The following is a 19,839-nucleotide window of genomic DNA, read 5'->3' on the forward strand; positions in this document are numbered from 1 at the left end:
ATGTGGGAGTGGGACAAAGTGTCAGCAGCTCTGCTGTTTAGTATCTTCCACTCCTTGAGGCACTTATTTCCAAATGCAAACATGGTGTCTGTCAGTGTATCAGATGATTATGAAAGCAAAGCCATGGATTCACTACAGCCTCTCTGTGTGTTTACTGATGCTGTCAAGGGAAGCAGATATGCAGGCAAGGGAGTAGCAGCTTCCACATATGGGTTTTCTGTTGGGATTCACTGTTCACAGTCGCTACCCTAAGCCGCCTGTTTTCTTACCTTAGGAGAAACGAAAAATCCATCTGGATTTCCAGGTCTTTGACAACTCACAGGCCATGACAACTGTTGGACAATTGCTCTATGTGTAATTGGAGATCACAGTTACTCCTCTAAGCAGTTACTAGAATTACAATTACTCCTTCTAGTTTATCACTACCACTTGCTGCTTAGTTCCAAACTGTATATGATGCCTTTAAGGTCTGTACCCTGAAGTCATTTCCAGCCTCTTAATCACCCTTAAAATGGTTTCATTTTACCTCAACCTCCCAAGAAAAGAATGCCTGGAAACAGTCTCTTTTTCTATTTTCCTTGCTTTTCTTTAGCACCACAGCTCCATCAATTTTCTGACTGTGTGATTTTTAGGATACTCCGCCCATAAAGGTGCACTCAAACGCAGTTCTGGTTCTTAGAATTGCACCTAATTCACCCGGACTTCAAAACTGACCTGTGTAAAACGAGGGCCAGCAACTTGCATGTCACTAAAATAAAAGACATCGCTGGATTACTCAGTCAGTTCTTCTGCTTGTCAACTGCCAGTTGCCACTTCCTCTGTCAAAGCTTGGCTGCAGTCTGGGGAGGTCTCTGGGCAGCTCTCTTGTTCACCAGCAGCTGCCAGTCGTGAGCTGCCCTGCCACAGTCCACCAACAACTCTGCATCGCCATGACTTACCACAGGCACTCCTAGGCACTATATCAGCAAGTCCCTAAAAATAATAATTAAAAAAAAATTAACAAACAAAAGTTTCTGTTGAAACAGAATGACATCTATCTACGTACCTTTATCTGGAGAAGAGCTGACTCCAAATAGGCTGCTTAATGTTTCAGGATATGTCCAAGAGGAAACTCTGCTAAGGAGGGTACATCTACATGTCCTCAAGGAGAGGCTGTAGGCAGCCAGAGCAGGCCAGGAATCCTGCGACAACACTTTCCCTGGGACTTTGTCAAAAGTAACAATCATAGGGTAACTCCCTAGGTGTGTTCTCTGCTCATAGTCAGCTACAAAAATAACTACCATAACAAGTACAACAACAATTCTTACCTGCTCACATACAAACTTACCTTCAAAGTACTTCAAAATGTTTAAGAAGGCACATCCTTCTAGATCAGATCAAATCTTTTAAGCTTGATCCATTCAGCCACCTGATACCCTAATATGAGTCACATTTGCTTCCTGAGGCATTAAGGATAATTCCCCTGTGGTTTCACAGCATTTCATACCACACACAAGTCAAGACCTGTCCTTGATAATGTTAGAAAAATTAAATCAAACTAAGGAATAATACAAACATTCTGGCTGGACTGAAATCTAAGTTCCTGGCAGATGACTGGATTTCCCAAAAGCAAGGTATGTGGGAAATGTCCAAATTGCAGCTGTTCTTAATATTAGACTATCAAACAAAAAGGTGCACTTGCAGCTTAAGTGTCAATATATGTACTAGTATTTATCTTAATACATTTTTAAAAATGGCTATTTGCCACAAAAGAAAACCAGATTAATGAGTACTTTATAAACAGTTAAAGATCATTGGGTAATACACAGTCTCATTAAGATGGCAACATGCAGGACTGCTGGCTCATTTATTAACAACCAGCTGCTGAACTGAAGTCACTGTTGGAGCATAGAGTTGTTGGCTGTCAGAGTCAGTACCAGCAAAGCTGAGCTGCCTAGACCTCATTTCCATAAAAAATATTCTTCAGTCTGCAAGAAAACACAAAACAAAACAAAACAAAAAACCAAACCCCACCCAGCTTGAAAGAGTTTTGACTTCTGAAGACCAGCCAGTTATATAAATTTTCTTTTTAAACATTCCCTTAAAGCACAACTGTGGAATTAACAACTGAAGTGGAAGAAATGGATGATGTCTATTTAAACAGAACAAGGAACAAAGGCTGCTAAAAGCAGTATTAGAATTTACACCCCGGAGAAAGAAGCAAAATTTTAGAAACATCACACACTGTCAGGAGAGGTTCAGATGTCATCTCCATCTTCAAAATATTGTACCTATCTCAAGAAAAAGAGAATCACTACTGTATAATGCTCCAGGTCTTCTTTGACAAGTACATCACCTGTCAAAGATGATGTATTTTTCATCAAGAGCTCTACATAAGACCTTTAATTAGCCATTCTGCAGCACAAAAAGCAAGCATCACAGTGATCGCACACTTGCTGAACTGGCAATCTGCAAGGCAGGAAATCAAAGTCAGAGTTTCAATTTTGTACTGCACAGTTCTTTACAAGATTTGCCTTACTCATTTGAGGAGATAACAAGGTCTGTAATAATGCTTGTCTACAGCCAGCCTACTTCATTGAGACCTAGGCATATACTGAACTTGACAGTGTACTTTCTTACTGAGATGGTTTCTAAGCAGATAATAAAGGCCAATCACAGAGTCAGTATCCTAGCTAAATCAAGAGTCAAAGATTTATGAGAAAAGAAGACCAGCAGAAGTCATGAGACTCTCTGCCTTTCTTCACCCATTTTAGAAACAGTAGCTTCTAAAATGTTTCTAAAATAAGTGCTAGCACAAACAAAAACCCACAGCATTCATCCAGACAAGTACTCCTGTTGGTCTGAGCAAACACAGGCCAGAAAGCTCTTTGCTACCTTCCTATTAAGAACTTAACATTTTAGTGACTGTACAGGGGGCAAAGGAATACCTTTCATTATCTTAACTGCCACTGCATGAGGAGGATGCCAGCCCATAACACGCTACTATTGTGCTACAGAAATAATAGCATGCCACAGGCACAGGACTTTAGCCCAAACCAATCTCACTTAACCAGTGGGATGCAAAAGACAGGAGAACTTAACAGACAATATGAGAACTTGAATTTAGAGAAAACAGGAGAACTTAGACTGCAAGTGTATGGCAGATTTGAGTTAAGCAATTTCACAAGTTTTGCTTGTTAAAGAAATAATGAGGAGGAAAAAAGATCCATTCCAGTTCAGCTCCTGAGAAAAACAGTGTTAAATGCCAGTTTCTGTAACACAAACACCCCAGTCTCTTCTCAGCTGGCCCACTGGTACTCTTTTTTGCAGCTGTTTGATGTGATGTGGCTTTGAGCATGAATCTGTAATTTACATATTCTCATTTCTAGCAAGATTATTTATTGATCTGCCACCCATTTCTACAGATATTTAAAAAATAGCTATACAAAGCATTCCTATTAAAAAACCCAGCTCTTTAAAGATTAAATGTTTGAAAACATAGTATTTTATTTGGAGTAAAATACAAGATACATATGAACAGGGACAGATGAACCAGTAGAATGCACTATGAGGGGACTGACAAACAAATGCAAGGCGGAGAATTACAAGTAGAAGACTCAAGAGAAGTAAGCTGTTTTCTGGTGAGGTTACATTTCTTAATGTAGATGAAAACATCTAAAACAACTTATTTCCCAAAGAGTTGATCGATAACTTTGCTATGCATATTTAGATCACCATCTCAATATTAAGAATACTGGCAAAATCAGAATCTGTCTTCCAATGTTCAAATTTGCTTTAAATAGTTTCAAGTGAAAATGCACAACTTGTTTTAAAAGGGTCCAGCACTTTGGCTATAAAGCATATTTTTCTCACTGTCTAATGAACACCCTCTAGAAAAATGCTACTGACCACACTTTGCTGAGCTATGACATGTCAGTGTGAAGTAACATTACAGAATCCGCATTTTTCATTTCTCCAACTTTTTACTTTCACCAATGCATTTTTTACATATAATGCTACTTCATAACTACATTAACTACACAAAAGTGAAAACTAAAGTTTCCACCTTGAAGACATCAAAAACTCTAATGCATATATTTTTGGTCTTTTTTTTCCCCCTTTTTTTAACAAAAATAAACTCCTTTGTAGGGAATGTTCTTGGTTTTTCAACAAGGTCCCATTTGCTATTTCTCAAGGAATGTCAATGGTTAACTATTAAAAACATGACTGCAGAAACTAATACCTATAAATTTTAGGTTTACAAGGAAGTAAGGTAAGTGTTTCAGTGTGAAATTAACATTAATAAAGAGTTATTTTAAACACTAGAAGCAAAGAATACACCATTCAAAATGAAAATTATTGGAAAATAATACCAGTCTACATTTTCTTTCCATGACAACTTCTCATAGATCAGATGCTTTTTGGTATTTCAGTCCTCTGACTCGTATCTGAGGATTAAAAGAGAATAAATAGAAAAAATTATTAAAACGGAGTAGAAAATGCCCCAGAGATATTTTGCCTCTAAAGAAAATACAAAACCCAAGCAATAAATTACCATCCAAGAGTGATACGTCTGTCAAGGTTTACTGTATGACTTGGGTCACAGAGAAATGCATTTATTTTTTTTATTATTTTCTCTGTTTAAAAATGACCAGTTTACCAAAGAGTAGAATGAAGAAATGACCTACCTACAAATCCAAACAACTCCCAAAGCATCTGGAACATCTCCCATCTGTATCTCTGTGTGTAGCACCTGACGCCTTATCTACCACAGCCATGAATATCCTGCATCCTCTCCATACTAAATTCTCTCATTACTTGCTACATGGCAGCTGCTGTTGCACGCAGCAGTCCTAACCACACCTAACCAATCTGTTCAAAGAATTGGTTTGTCAAAAATCAGGAAACAGCCTAGTAGAAGTTCTTTTTAAGGGAAAATGTATAGACTGTTTCAGAGAAAAACTGGGAGCAGAACATGAATCCAGAACAAGGCTCCTGTTGGGACAGACAGGACAGCACCACTTACTTGGAAAGCCTTCTACGCAGATCCTTTATCTGTTCATTCTTCTTGGTGAGAATCTCTTTCATGTTGCGATAGGCAGCTGTTTGCTGAAATTTCTTCTCCAGTTCCTACGTAATAACAACATCAACATATTATTTACATATTATGAAGACCAGACCAAAATGTAAAGAAAAAAAACTACTTGCTTTTCCTCCTCAAGCTTCACAATGCTTGTTTCTGTAACTTACTCAAATTTAGATGAAGTCAGCTGGTAGATTCAAATGAGATTACTGGGACATATATAGAAACACCAACTTCATTTTCTAACAAAATCAAGCTAAAAGACTTCAGAAGACTGGGAATACCTTTTCCATTAAAAAATTTCTATGCAGGCAAATGGGCAATTTTCAACTATTCACCTACTAATAATCATGCAGTTAGTTGTGGTTTTGCTATTTTACAGATAACATGCTTTTCCACTGAAATAACAAAAATAAATGGGCAAAAATGTGGCCTGGTAAACCCTGCATCCTGTAGTGTGTGCTTGTAAAATTACTAATCAGTTAAAATGTGAGTAAGTAATTCATCTTTACATTACAATAAAATGCTAACCTTTTCAGCTGTGGATAGTTGATCCTGAACCTTCAGTAAGTCATGTTTCGTTGTCACCAAGTCCTCTTCCAAGAATTTTTGGTTTGCTGCAGTGTCATTCAAAGTCTTCTCAAACTGGGATTTCAAAGCTGCCACTTTATTCTCCAGTTCAGTGATATCCTGGTTTGTATTATTCTTCAATAGAAGAAATATTTAAAATATGTCAAAATCAAGAGAAGAAATATTTAAAATTTTAACTGCAAAATTCCACAGAAAGTAGGTACATCTTCATTTTTAATAATTATGTACGTTACTCCTGTAAAGCCTAAATGAGAAGTGCTTTAACTAAAAAAAAAGTTAGAGCAGGGACTGATTTATAACTTAAAAAATTGTTAATAAATGCTTTTCATTAACAGCTGGAATGTCTTCTCTGCCAAGCTGAGATTTCAGGTTCTTGTACTTCACTTCTTTAGGAATTAGTTGGAGCCAGAGGATGAATCATATTAAAAGTTATTTACCACACAGAAACAGTAAATTACCATTTAAGATCTGTGCTACCACATCTTTTTGCAACATTTCCAAAGCTGTTAGTGTAGGACAGGTGGGAAAGGCTGAAAGTGTTAAGGCTCAAACTCTCAGTCAGGTACCAACATTGCACTGTTCTCAGATGTCTTACACAAAGAGGCTCCACAGTTGCTTGTGATGCAACTTCCCTATTTCTTCATGAGAAGAAACAAACTTTTCTGGACATCAGTTCTGGGTCACAAAACATTATGATTGTGTAATTCTTGTATGGATTTTCATTAAAAAAAACAACAAACAAAAAACCAAACACAAAACATTCTCAGGTTTTAAAGCTCAATTTCAAACTCAGAAGTGTAATGACTCAGGATGAGGCTGAACCAGCAGCACCTCAAAAACAACAAAATCTAAAACCTAAGAAAGCCCTTCTCCTTTTTCTGTCTGGAACTTAAGATTTGAGAATAGGAAACCACTTAAATCCTATTTTGAATTTTGAGACAGAGTTCAAGTCTGCAATGTTGAAAAGCACTGCATACATTTTGTATGTTTTAGATCAGAATAGACAGTTGTTATTTTTCTAAACCATGACATAAGTCAATTATGCAAAAATTTTAAACCCTCAAATTAAACTGATCCAACAGAACAGTTACTCTCAAAATGTGACTCACACTTTGTGTGTAGAACCATGTATTAACTATTAATAAAAAAAAAAAATCAATGTGATGAGTTGGTCCTTAAGAACCACTGCAGTTTGGCAGTCATTTATTTGTTCAAAGAGTTTAAAATCTACTCCTTTATGAGTGACTGGGAGAAAGTGACAGATTATAGAGAGCAAGTTAGGATATGAAAGCTGAAGGTACTCAGCAGCCCTGACACTGAGGCCAATTCATGTTTAACCAGAAAAGCAGGATGAGATTTGGTTCCAATCTTTTAAAACTACAAACAGTATTATCCAGGACTTAATACACCCCTTTAATATTCTAAATCTTTAATGATTTAAAGTTTAACAAAACAGAGAAAAAAAAATTGCTATGACTGATTCATCAAGTTCCCTATTAAAATATTATTGAATACTATTTTGAAAGTTACTAAGTAAAGTTTTAACATATTAAGAAAACCAAGTACATACCATAAAACCAGGTAGAAAGCAAAATAAAAAGAAATAAGGATTAAAATATGAAAATTAAAATAGAAATGTTTTATGATCTTGAACCTTACTTCCAAATCTGTAGATACTGCAGGAATTTTAAAGTCAATTATTTAAAATAATGGGATTAAAGTGTTCTAATTTTGTTGAAAGCCTGAAGTGAAATGTTTTAAATTTAAGAAACAATAACACATGAACAAACTTTGGAAAATTCTAACAATTGACAAATAAAGGTAGAACCTTAGAAACATACTAAGGTGACCTGAACAGATTTATCTGTGTCGACATGACTTGAGGCTTTTTACATTTTTTTTGGCAGCAGGTACTCACCATGTTGGAGCCCTCATTTATAAAAAGATTAAGAACCTCAAGCAATAAAAATAAAAGGTGAAACATTTTTAACAGGATGTGGATATAGGGAGAACTGCAAAAAAAAATCAAACAAGCAGCAAGTCTGGCTTGTTCATGTCAACATCAAGTGACAAACATGTGAATGCATTAGTGTTTTATTGTTGCTCTAAAAACCAGGCTAGGTATCATTTTTTCATTAGTAAACATGAAGAAACAAACAGACAGAGATTTGTGTCTGTTAATACAAATATCAGCCCTGGGAAGATGAATTCTGGAATACTACTTCCTGATAGTTCCTGAATACATGTCATAACATCAACTAACATTATGAATTATCTGCTGACTAACAGACCAGTGGGAACAGACAATTTCAGCAGGAACAGCACTAACTCCAACTCTTGCACTTGCCAGTAAAGAAACACACCATATAGATGAACATTTTGGACGTATTGGCAACAGTTGTGTTAAATGGGAGCAGAAGCATATCTTAATTATTACCTTCTGATCTCCTTGGATCATTTGTAAATCCCTCAGTGACTTCTCCAGCTTGGACTTCTCATCTAGGGCAGCTGTAGCCTACAATGCATTGAAAATTTAAAACCTCAGAAACATATTTTAATTGAAAACGTAAGAAAAACCATGGGATATTTATTTAGATATCTTTGAATATGTAAGCAGCACTAAGTATCCAATCTTACAGGGAATTTACCTGTGTTTCTATTGTCCTGAGTCTGGTTTTCAATTTTTCATTTTCTTCCTGGAGACGAGCAACTGTCTTTGGGTTAATGAACAAGAAAAAGTTTGTGAACATCCTTGTGCTGTTTTGAATTTTCCAAGTATTTCAGGGAAGAAAATACACTTCATAGCTTAGGATGGCAAAAGAGATCCTAAACCCTCATAAAAATGGCCTTCATAAGACATTAGTAATTCATTAATTTATTGTGGTTTTTTGCCCCAGTGAGAAAGCAATTTAAGTCTCCACTTCTACTTTACCATATAGGACCGTTCACTTAAACACATGCTTTACTGCATGGAGGTTATTGAGCTCAGCACCTTGTTAGTATCGAGATTCATGATTAAAAATTGCATGTTCAGATATGCACATCTCATTGCTGCTCATAATTCGTATTTCTGATCAACAGGCAAGTAAGAATTTATCCAAAGTTCCTTTTCAAAAGAGACAAGTACCAGGTTACTTCATATCATGTTCTGTGTCACAGGAAATAAGCATGTTTTATCAGGCAGAGTAAATTCACCATATGAAATTCGAATGATTTGGGGAAATAACAAAAAAGGTATCAGATGTAAATAATCAACAAAAACTGTTATGATTTTGAAATTATTTTTGGAAAAGAACTACATTAATCTATACACAAAATACAAGTCTGAATTCTTGAATGCTTTAATTATCGTAGTGAATAACAACAATTTGATTCAGACATTGTACTTGACACATCATTCTGGGAATGCAGGACAGAAGACAGAAAACAGAACTCCTTGCTAATTATCTTGATTGCCCAAAACTTAAAAGTGTAGCATTTTGGGAAAGTTCAGTTGAATTAAATGAGTTCAATATCTAATAAAAACTACTGATAGCATTAAATACTAAAAAGCATTTTGTAATTCTAAAAACGTTCAGCTTGTGAGAAATCAGACATTTTCAAAACCAGTAAATTCCAAATTCTTTAAGTGCCTGTTTGTTCAAGAGGAATTTAACCAACTTACAAAATAAAAAAGACTGGATGTAGGAAGACTGACTTCAAGTAATATAGAAAATGCTTAATAATAACCTAATAATTTCAGCCAGCTACATATTTAATTTACTTCTTTGTTGAAACACCAGCTAGCTGCATGGAACTAATTTACTATTTTACTCCATTAAATGGAAAAATAAATTATTACAAAGGCCAAAAGGTCTTTGCAAAAGAAGGGTCAACATTCCGCTACATGTTACAGACCGTAACCGCACAATGAATTTCTGATGCTTTACAATTTTTATTAATTTACTAGTATTTTACTTTATATTCTGAGGTATATTACCATGATGCCTATATAGTGACAGACACATTATACAAATACTACTGTACAGCTATTCAGTTCATTTGCATAAGTGGAATGATCATTAACCACAACTGCATAAGCAGCCAAGTTCTTACCTTGTTTAGCAGCTCTGACCCACCTTCATTTAATGGAGCCAGTTTTGGTTTAGTGGCATCTGCAGTGGGCTAAAGAAATAATAAAGGTGAAAAAATTAAATTATACAGATTTCTAGGAGGAAGAAAGGTACTCCTTTAGTCTGTCAGTCTATTGACAGTTGACAGTCAATTCAGCTTTCCTTTGTAAAGCAAATGAATGACATTTTATTTCAAGTTCATTTTTTACTGCTTCCTTAGCTCCTAAGTTATAGACTTCACTTTGAGCTTAAGTTAAACAAAAATACTGCACAGAGACATAAAAGTATGGCAAATGTGGTTCTACAGAAGACTAACAATGCTGCAGCAACCAAAAGACAAAGGAGCAAGGAGAACATAAAAACTAATTGAGTGATTTTAAGAGTAAAAAGTTCTTACAAAGCTCCAAATAATTTTCTCATTTAAAGTATTTAAAATAATACATATTAACTAAATATATCTTTATGCTACAAACCAAATAAGGTGCAACCATATTCATGCAAGACAAGCTAGAGTGATATCTGTGCAATCTTCTTAGCTCTTGGGTCCATGCTAGGATAAGTGAATTTCCCAGTCTTACCCCAGCTGCCAGGGGTAGGGAGCCCAGGAGCAGACACTTCAGCACATCCCTGGTCTGGCTGACCTTGGGATGAGGTGTGTGAGGCATGCCCCAGATGTGCAGAACCTGCACTCTGGAAACAGCCAAGGAAATTCAGAGTGAGCCATGGTGCCCAAATACAAAATGTGACTTTTTGGAGACTTTCAAAGACTGTTTTGAAAAAAAAAAGATGGGGTTTTGTTTTTGTTTTTCTAATAAGCACAATGAGTCAATACTAAGCATTTTAAACATCTGTCATGACTCCACATGACATTTGATTATAATTTCATTACAATAAAATTCTACCTTTTTGTTTGAAGATGTGTATTCTGACTTTTCAAACTCAGCAACCTGGTCCAATAATTCTCTTGAAAAAAAAATAAAGAGGCATTTATTTACCAAAGGGAAAAAAGGAGGCATTTATTCACTAAGAGCAATGCTATGAAACACATTTTATCACCATTTATAATGGTGCTATGCTTTTTATTGCATGTAAGATTCTTGTTAGAAGTACAGGATGAAGTCCTACGCAAATACCATAAATGCAACAGATCATGTCATGCAATGGTATGGTATATGCCATTGAACAGATTTAGCATCCTTAATTAAAATATAATCTAACCAGACAACAAAAGCATTTTTTAATCAAGTCCACTCACCTGCTCTTAACTGATTAATTGAAGTAAGAATATTACCAATAAAACATCTTGCTGACAAATTGGAAATTATTTTGTATCTTGCTACTTTATAGATGGAAGTCTTGAAGCTAACCTATCATTGATACAATAGTAAAAAAGTAGGTTTCTATGGTTAGGAAAAGAATGCAAACAGTGAACACTTCGAAGTTTTCTTAGAGTTGAAAGTACAGCTCAATAGATGTTACCGATTCTCCAAGTCAGAGACGTCTGTCTGTAACTTCAGGTACCACTTCTCAGCCTGTGAGAAGAGCTGCCGCAGAAGTAAAACGTTGGTGTAAGTTGTGTTTATGAGCTCTGACTCCACTTCACTGTGTACAACACTCTGCAGTCCATCCAGCATGTCTATCACCTCGTCAACTGTGAAGGTCTCTTCAACAAGTCTGAACAGAGCAGTCAAGATGAGTCAGGTATGATAAAGGTAACAATTCTGCATTGTTATGAGATCCCACTACACAAGCACGACTCCTATAATACAGTATCTTCTAAAAACATCCACTATCAGTAGTTATTAGATGACCATGGCACTACTAATTGGTTATTATATTTGAATTTTCTCTTTAAATCATTAAAATCACAAATTCCAATTCAGCTACAGCCTTGCATCCAATTTAGACATCAGAAGCAAGACATAAAGTAATGTCATGCTGACAGTATCTATGTTAATTCCTAGGAATTTGAAAAACTTGGTTTTAAAAGCATTTGACTTCTAACTTCTGGAAAATATAGGAACATATAAACCTGAATGGAGAAAAGTCACCCCACAAAGTAGTCAAACCTGCCACTGCAGCTAGCATATTTTGCTTTATTCTTGCTCAGAACCATGCCACACAATACCTGCTGTCCTTGAGGTCCTGAAAACAAGAATCCACTGTTTTGAGACACACACCACGCTTGAAACGAGCGAAGCGCATGTAGCTGACCACTTCATTCTGGTGGTGCTCATTAACGCCCAGCTCTGCCTGCAGACAAGGATAAAACACAAAGACAAATGTAAGCAAAAGGGGGCAAAACTACTGTGAGTACTTGCCTTCTGCCTAGTTTCTGTGATTGCTTTCACAGGGTTAGCATGCTAACTAGCAGGGTAAAAAACTACCATAGTTTTTTTATGTCGAATCCCTATACACTTCTCATAAGTATTGTCCCTTTGAAAGCATCAGTACTTGAAAGTAAGGGCTCAAGTGACTAGTAGCATCAAAAAAATCATACAAGATCAGAGACAGAGGCAATCAGAGGATCAGAACCAGAAGCTCTATAGGGTAGAGGAATCTCTTGGATAAATGTGTCGTTGTATTACATGTACATATGTGTAATGTAGCTGAATGATGTATCTTTCATAGATGTACTAACAAAAAACTCAGAAAAAAGTATGTTAATTTTGTAAACTCTCAAGACTTCTCATATGATCATAGAATCACAGAATGTGTGTGTTGTAGGGGACCTTAAAAATCATCTAGTTCCAACCCTGTGCCATGGGTAGGGACACCTCCCACTAGACCAGGTTGCTCAGAGCTCCATCCAACCTGGCTTTGAACACTGCCAGGGATAGGGCATCCACAACTTCTCTGGGCAACCTGTTGCAGTGCCTCACCACCCTCATAATAAGGAATTTTTTCTGCATATCTAATCTAAACCTACTCTCTTTCAATTAGTGCCCGTTACTCCTTGTCCTATCACTGCAGTGCCTGAAGAAGAGTCCCTCTCTGGCTTCCTTGTGGGCCTTCTCCAGGTACTGGAAGGTTGCTCCACACAACCTTCTCTTCTCCAGGCTAAACAGCCCCAACTCGTCTGTCTTTGTAGGGGAAGTGCTCCAGTCCTCTTGTCAGCTTCATGGTCCTCCTCTGGATTTGCTCCAACACTTCCATGTCCTTCCTATGTTGAAAATACCCAGAGCTGTATGCAGCACTCCAGATGAGGTCTCATGAGAGCAGATGGGGGAATCACTTCCCTCAACCTGCTGACCATGTTGTTTTTGATGGAAAAGGAGATCTTAATCTTAAGTGATAATCTGAATTTGTTTCTCAACAGCCTATTGCCCAGAAACAAATATTGCCAGAGCAAGTTAAGAAGGAAGCAATTTTAGATCTGGCTAAGTTGCCCTTCTAAGTGTGCCTCTATTTCAAAAGAAGAACTGCTAGCATGGGCAATCACATCAGAACAACCACTGTTCATGCAGGTAGCACGAGTGACAAGCAGGCGCAACACGGCACGAGTGGGAATTTATCACCACAGTCCCCGGAGAGCTGATGCAGACAAAAGCAGGCCCACTGCATTTACTCCGATGTACTTGGTTAGGATGGCTGGTGCTGGGGAGGGACAGCAAGGCAGCAACTCTGACAGGACAGTTCATCTGATCACCTTGTCCTTAGTAACCCACCCGTGCAGGGAAGCTACAGAGACAATGCAGTACTGCGATACCTGGATGAACGATCAGTACCCTGGAAACTAAATGCAGCCGAGGAAGCAGCACCAGCAGCAAATAAAACCAGCTCTCATAGTGTGCAAGCCTGATGTCGCCCACAAAGTCCCACATACTGTAGACGAAGGATCATACCGAAAGCTAAATTGATACTCTCTTTGCTGGTTGCTGGAGGGGTTTTTTGAGTTGAAAAGCTTCTACTCATTACATACAGAGAGGAAATAAAACGCAAGCTCGTGATCTCCGAGTCAGCCGCGCCGACACGCAGATAAGCCACGGGGCCACGGGATCCCGCAAAAAGCCCAAACCCCGGGAGTCTCCGCAGGGATGACAGGGATGCCCAGGAGGGCAGCTAACGGCCGCAGCTCCCCCGGGCGGCTCCCGCATGACGACAGGCCGCAGCCCGGCCCCGCCTGCGGGCTGGCCGCCCGACACGGACTCCTGTGCCGGGATGCCGGGATGCAGAAGGAATGCCGGGCAGCAGACCCCTTCCGCTACTCACCATGGCGGCGGCTCCGCCGGCGCTCGGACGGCTGCGGGCCCAGCGTTGCCATGGAGACCGAAGCCTCGCGAGCGCCCTTGGAGCGCTCCGATTGGCGGCGGCGCGCCCACGTGACCCGCGCACAGTGGAACCATTCAGGAGTTTTTTCTCTGTTGTTTTTTTGGCTGGTTTTTTTTCCTTTACCTTTGGATTTCGTACGTGATCAAGTGCAATTTGGAAAACTCTGCTGTGCAGCAGGGCCCTGCTGAAGCGGTAGAGGCTTAGGCGCGATGGGCAATATCCCACGTTTATTTACACCACATTTTTCCCAAAACATGGATTTTTTGCAAAGCGTTAGCATGTCAGTAGGACAACACAGCATCATACAATGGTTTGGGTTGACAGGGACCTTAAAGATCATCTAGTTCCACTCCCCTGTCATGGGCAGGGACACCTTTCACTAGACCAGGTTACTCAAAGCCCCATCCAGCCCAGCTTTGAACATTGCAGGAATGGGGCATCCACAACTTCTCTGGGCAACCTGTTGCAGTGCCTCACGACCCTTACAGTAAAGAATATTTTCCTAATATCTAATCTAAACCTACTCTCTTTCAGTTTGAAGCCATTTCCTCTTGTTGTGTCACAACAAGCACTTGTAGGCTCCCTTCAGGTACTGGAAGGCCATAGTTAGGGCACTCCAAAGCCTTCTCCAGGCTGAATAATCCTAATTCTCTCAGCCTTTCCTCACAGGAGAGGTGCTTCATCCCTCTAATTATCTTGGTGGCCCTCATCCAAACTCACTCCAACAGGTTCATGTCTTTCCTGCGCTGGAGATCACAGCACTGGATGCAATACTCCAGGTGGGGTAACTGTTACCAGTCTTTTACCTGGGTCAGCCAAAAAGTTTATAAAATGCTGAAAAGTAACTGCCTCTATCAGCTCAGTATATGGAAAAAGTCTAACCTGTTGCAGGTGCCCCAGCTATGTTGTACCCTGATTGCACCTGAGGATGGAAGCAATGCTGACAGAGCTTGGGATTTGCCAGTATTAAGGAAAAGGCACACTGAAATTATGGATTTTGTCCATTAATTGTCCTCAAGGCCTGCAGAAGGAGACCAGATCTGTCATAGCAGAGATGCAGTATTAGTGAGCCACAGACAGAGGAAATGCTGATCATTGAATCTGTCCCACTACAAACAGGAAGAAGGGATGTAATGCTCTTCTCCCATGACACCAGTGAACACTTCAAAAGCCAGTATCACCTTCCATACCTAGACAAGCTGTGAAAGCAGAGCTCTGAAATCACACAGCTAAATGACTAACAGCCTAAGAAGCAGCAAGCTGGGAAAAGGCTGTTTGGAATATACAGAGGTAGGAGAGCTGCTGCACTTGGGCAGCTGTTTCCACCCAGGCACTTTCTGGAGCAGAGTAAATCCAAGGGAAAGCTGCCCTAATCCCACAGTTTGAGAGGGAAAAATGGGATCCATTGCAATCTGCATTCGTCAACATTGTATTTGTCTTACTGACTGCAGCCTGCAGTGCATTTTCATTAACTAATGGCCCTAAAAGCAGCAGTGATCAATATAGGATTAATATGAGATTTTGAGCAGGCAGCTGTATTAGTGGCAAATCTAACCTAATTTCTATTTACTTCAGACAGAGTCAGGAACAAGTGACAAAATTCCATCAATTTTGGATGGATCAACTGGATCAACTCTTGAGACAGATAAAGCCTGGCTTCTTCCAAATCTGCCTTCAGTAAACACAAGACACAGAGGCAGTCTACATTCAACACAGGAGACTCAGGATATGTTTACAGGAGGCCCTGCAGCATGCCCTCAGGGAAGGGCACCCAGGTCTGTCCTCAGCACTGAAAACAACATCCATGTGGCAATCAAGGGACTGCAGAAAGACAGACCGTATTCACAAAAAGTTGTTCCTCAGCATAAGCAGCTCTACAGTAGTGTAAGCTGGCCTAAAAGACCTGGTGGGAGCTCTGCTATGCCTTGCTAGGTTGCACCTCTGTCTTCTGCTCTACCACATGGTACACACTGGCAGCATCACTTCTTCAGCTTCCGCAGCAAGCTGCACAGAAAAAGGTCTTACCAACACACAGCACAAAACACAAGTATTGTCACAAGTGATGCTGGCTGACAACTTTTAGGGGGATTTTGTATAACCCATCGAAGGTACTCATGGCATCAGAAACAGTGTTGGAATTTGGTTGGGCCAAAACATGTTAAACCATGGGTTTTCTCATTCTTTTGTTTCCACAGTTCCTAGGTGTGGAAGTTGGAATGATTGTGCATGAATGGAATGACTGAGTGTTCAGGAAGGCTTGAGCTGCAGTAAAACCCTCAACTCCTGCTGATCTGGGTTCATGTCCCTACTCTGCACTGTAAAGATCCCTGCACCTGGAAGTGCTTACCTTGGCTGCTTCTGCACACTTGTTAGTGAAGAGACCCCAGTAAAATGAAGCACAAAATCCAGAAGTGCATGTATTCAAGTACCAGCCACAAAGACAGCAATCCTTGAATGGCAATGGTTTAACAAGAGAGAACAGTGGAAAACATTGAATAGCCTCCCTTTCACTGATACCTTTGCTTCTGCCAATGCAGGGGCCAAGGGCAGATGAGAGGCTGGGAAAAGATGAAGCCAACAACAGGCGCCAAAAAGCTGTCACACAGGACCAGACTAAAAGGCATTTTGTTTCCTTTTCTGGCTGTGGCAATAACCAGGAGTAAGAAAATGAAAAGAATGAGATACATGTGTATCTGGCACAGTCTGAGCTTTCACTACCAGTTATCTTCCCCACTGAGTGGACCAGCAACTTTCTGAGCTGCCAGCCAAACCCAAACTGCTGTGGCTGATCATCGTTCTGGAATCTGTCTGCTTTCAATTTCTCTAGCCCACCTTCAAAGATATTTGCTGTCTGTCTTGACAACCACTGTGGGAATGTACCATATGCTCATTATTTCTGTTTAAGCTTTCAATCCGTTCCTGTCAGTGTTGTCTGGCTTCAGCTGTCTCCTGTGCTTAGTGCTGTGTCAGTCTTAAAAAGGAGGAAAGGAGATAACAGACCATCCATGTCACATCTGCAGCGTGCATTAGATTGTGATAAGGATTTTTGTGCTTGCTGTTGCCAACCTCCAAAGCTTCCACAAAGGATACCAGGGCGAAATGGGGATCTGAGAAAAACAGCACACAATTACAAACAAAACAGTCACCTTTCATGGCTAGTATTTGGAGGGGAGCATTTGGATCAGGGGCCCCAAAGAGCAGTGTCTACTTCAGAAATAATTAACAGCTGCACCTGGGGTCTCAAGCTTCTCTCTTCTCCCCTCACAACCCACTGGAACAGATCTCTGCTTTACTACTCACGATCAATATTTTCTAAGGAAACAATTCTGAACAGTTATCTTCTTCAAACATGTCTCATTCAATCAGAAGAAGCAGGAGCCAGAGGTCTGCAAACCCTTCCAGCCAAAGTGAGCGAGGACTCTGGGGCAGTGGAAGTGTCAAAAGTGGTCAGAACAAGAGTATTTATTTGGGGAGAACAGTCAGGATCTGAGGGCAATGTTTCTGCCATACTAAGCCTCCTTAAAGTTGCAGAAGATATATCACATTTGTGTCTGCACACCTTCCTAACAATCCAAGCTCCCTTTTTTTTGTTTGCATGCTTGAGAGTCTTATCAATCTCAGGAGAATGATACCATCATTCCCACGAGATCAAATGCAGTATTTTCCATGGGGAAGCCTGTTTGGAGCCTACATTATGGTGCCCTAATGCAATTAAATGTTCAACTCAAATAGCATTTGGTCCTGTTGACTGCAAAAAAAAAAAAAAGATTATTGTAACTTTCATGGGGAATTACTGCATTCATCTAGGATAAGAGCTTCGAAGAAAACCTACCGCAAACACGAAGTGAGATTGCCATCCAGAAGAAATTAGATACAAACCTCAGATCCATGCCAGGGTTTCATTTATGCTTTTCTTCAACAGAAATCCAAGGACATTTATTTTTTAGTCACATGCTTGTCTCCACTAATTCAGAGCTTTGTTCTTTTAGAAGCTGGGCTATACCTAACTAATAGAGGGGAGCTATCAGCTACCATGGGCACTGCTTAGCTCTGGTGTTACTTCCAGACATGAACTATTGTACTGCCCAGGGAAAGATTATCCATCTCTAGAAGTCTCACTGCACATAAGCTGAGAACTTTGCGTTATTGCTATGACTTGAAGAATGACTGACAAATTACAATGACTACAGCAATGACATCACAGCTAGTGGTTGCTAGTGGTTAAGCAAAGTCTTTGAGTAATAGAACTGTAGGACTGAGTTTTCATTGCTATTTGTTAGCTATGCATGGAGAAAGAAGATTCCATTAGGAAAATCCTGAGACTTTTCTGAGAGCTGTTTCATAGCAGCTCTCACTTGCCTTTCTTTCTCATAAATACAAGCAGCGTGAACTGTGAAAACAACATAGATTATGTCAACTAGTTAGTTTTTCTAGACCAGACTGATATTGTCAGGTCTATATTTTTATTGCTTTAGCAGGAAAGAGCATTTCAAGCAGAAAAAAAAATCTAATGATCTATTCAGAGAAGCCATAAACCACCATTATCCAGTAGTATCACCAAGATGCCTCTATAATGCATAATCCGTCACAGTAAGAGTGATGCCAGACTGCACTTTCCTGAGTGAATTGAAAACGAACCATAAACACTCACATGCATCTTTTGGGGGATATCTCATTACTGCAGGAGATAATGGCCAATATTGCATGCATTTTTCTTTCTTGAAATTATACTAAACAGTCAGTTACAGGCTAATACTAATAAGAAACCATTCCTTTGCCAGAACGATTGCTCCTTGTAGCTTATCCTGCGTTCCCTGCAGCATACTTTTTCTATAACAGCACTTCTGTTGAAGTGGAGAAACAATATGTGATTACATGCTGTATTGTTATAATTTGTGCCCCTGGGTACAGTGTTAGTGATGAGATTTTCTTTAAGCATTATTCTTTCATAGTTCTTCCAAAAAGATTATCTTCCTCAGATTTCCACAGAGAATCTTAATTATTAAGAGTAGAGCCTCTACCAAATGCTGTTGGTTCAAGCAGTCAGAATTGAATTATAGCAAAGGTTAAGAGGGAGCACGGTGTGAGTGCAGTAAGCTACAGCTTTTGATTTTTTTTTCTCACACTAAATTTGCCTGTGCTCTTGGACAAATCCTTGAACTGTCTTCTTTCTAGGGTATGCTAAGACAGGTTTGTAGACTCATAGAATCCTCCTCAAGGTTGAACGAGACCTTTAAGATCATCCAGTCCAGGTGTCCACCCAGCACTGCCACTGTAACCCCTAAACCACATCACCCAGAGCCAGAGGCCTTGGAAACACCCCAGAGATGATGACTCCACCACCTGCCTGGGCAGCCTATTCCAATGCCCGACCACCCTAACACTGACATTGTTTTTCTAACATGTAATCTGAATCTCCCCGGTCTTAAGGCCATTTCCTCTTGTCCTCTCCCTGCAGGCCAGGCAGAGCAGTCCAGCCCCTAGTGGCTACACGCTCCTTTCAGGTGCTTGCAGACAGCGATGAGGTTCTGCCGAGCCTCCTCTTCTTGGAGGTTTAGCCCCTTGAGGGGAGAAGCCTTACCTTGACTTTTTCCTCAGTTTTAACCTTCAGCAACCAACCTGACTATACTGTACTGAAACAAGCCCCAGGCTTCTCTTTGGGCTGCCATTACCCTGTACGAGCGGGACTCGCCGCCCGCGGAGGTCTTTCCCACCCTCACTACTCCTGAGCTCCGCGCCCCGCGCTGTGGGGCGGGCGGAGGGCGGGAGCAGGGCGGCACCGCGGGCCGTGCCCGCCCTCCG

General features: G+C 39.9%; 1 protein-coding gene across 4 annotated transcripts; it reads right to left on the minus strand.

The window, feature by feature from the left end:
* Nucleotides 1–1,075: 1,075 nt before the first annotated feature.
* Nucleotides 1,076–14,062, minus strand: LZTFL1 (leucine zipper transcription factor like 1). 4 transcript variants are annotated; one of them, XR_014849845.1, is made up of 11 exons: nucleotides 13,978–14,062; nucleotides 11,894–12,018; nucleotides 11,245–11,439; nucleotides 10,668–10,728; nucleotides 9,749–9,817; nucleotides 8,302–8,367; nucleotides 8,091–8,168; nucleotides 5,594–5,767; nucleotides 5,006–5,109; nucleotides 4,353–4,427; nucleotides 1,076–1,204 (listed from the first exon to the last, which is right to left on the minus strand). XR_014849845.1 is itself a non-coding variant. In XM_085051371.1 (10 exons), the coding sequence occupies exons 1-10, from the start codon at nucleotides 13,978–13,980 to the stop codon at nucleotides 4,409–4,411; spliced, it is 894 nt and encodes a 297-aa protein (XP_084907497.1). In that variant the 5' UTR covers nucleotides 13,981–14,062; the 3' UTR covers nucleotides 3,467–4,408. The 4 variants fall into 4 exon arrangements, 2 of the variants coding, with proteins under 2 accessions (XP_084907497.1, XP_084907498.1); XR_014849846.1 differs by lacking the exon at nucleotides 1,076–1,204 and adding an exon at nucleotides 2,265–2,448; XM_085051371.1 differs by lacking the exon at nucleotides 1,076–1,204 and having other exon boundaries at nucleotides 3,467–4,427.
* Nucleotides 14,063–19,839: the final 5,777 nt, after the last annotated feature.

This window comes from Lichenostomus cassidix, chromosome 2 (genome assembly GCF_008360975.1).
Source record: "Lichenostomus cassidix isolate B80296 chromosome 2, HeHo_3.0, whole genome shotgun sequence".
NCBI classification, from domain to species: Eukaryota; Metazoa; Chordata; class Aves; order Passeriformes; family Meliphagidae; genus Lichenostomus; species Lichenostomus cassidix.

Excerpts from the sequence above, each read along its gene's own strand:
- LZTFL1 (XM_085051371.1), bottom strand. Across the intron at positions 5,768-8,090 it reads TGATCCAAGGAGATCAGAAG|AATAATACAAACCAGGATAT; the intron begins GTAATAATTAAG and ends CTTCTATTGAAG. Across the intron at positions 5,110-5,593 it reads AACTATCCACAGCTGAAAAG|GAACTGGAGAAGAAATTTCA; the intron begins GTTAGCATTTTA and ends GTTATTACGTAG.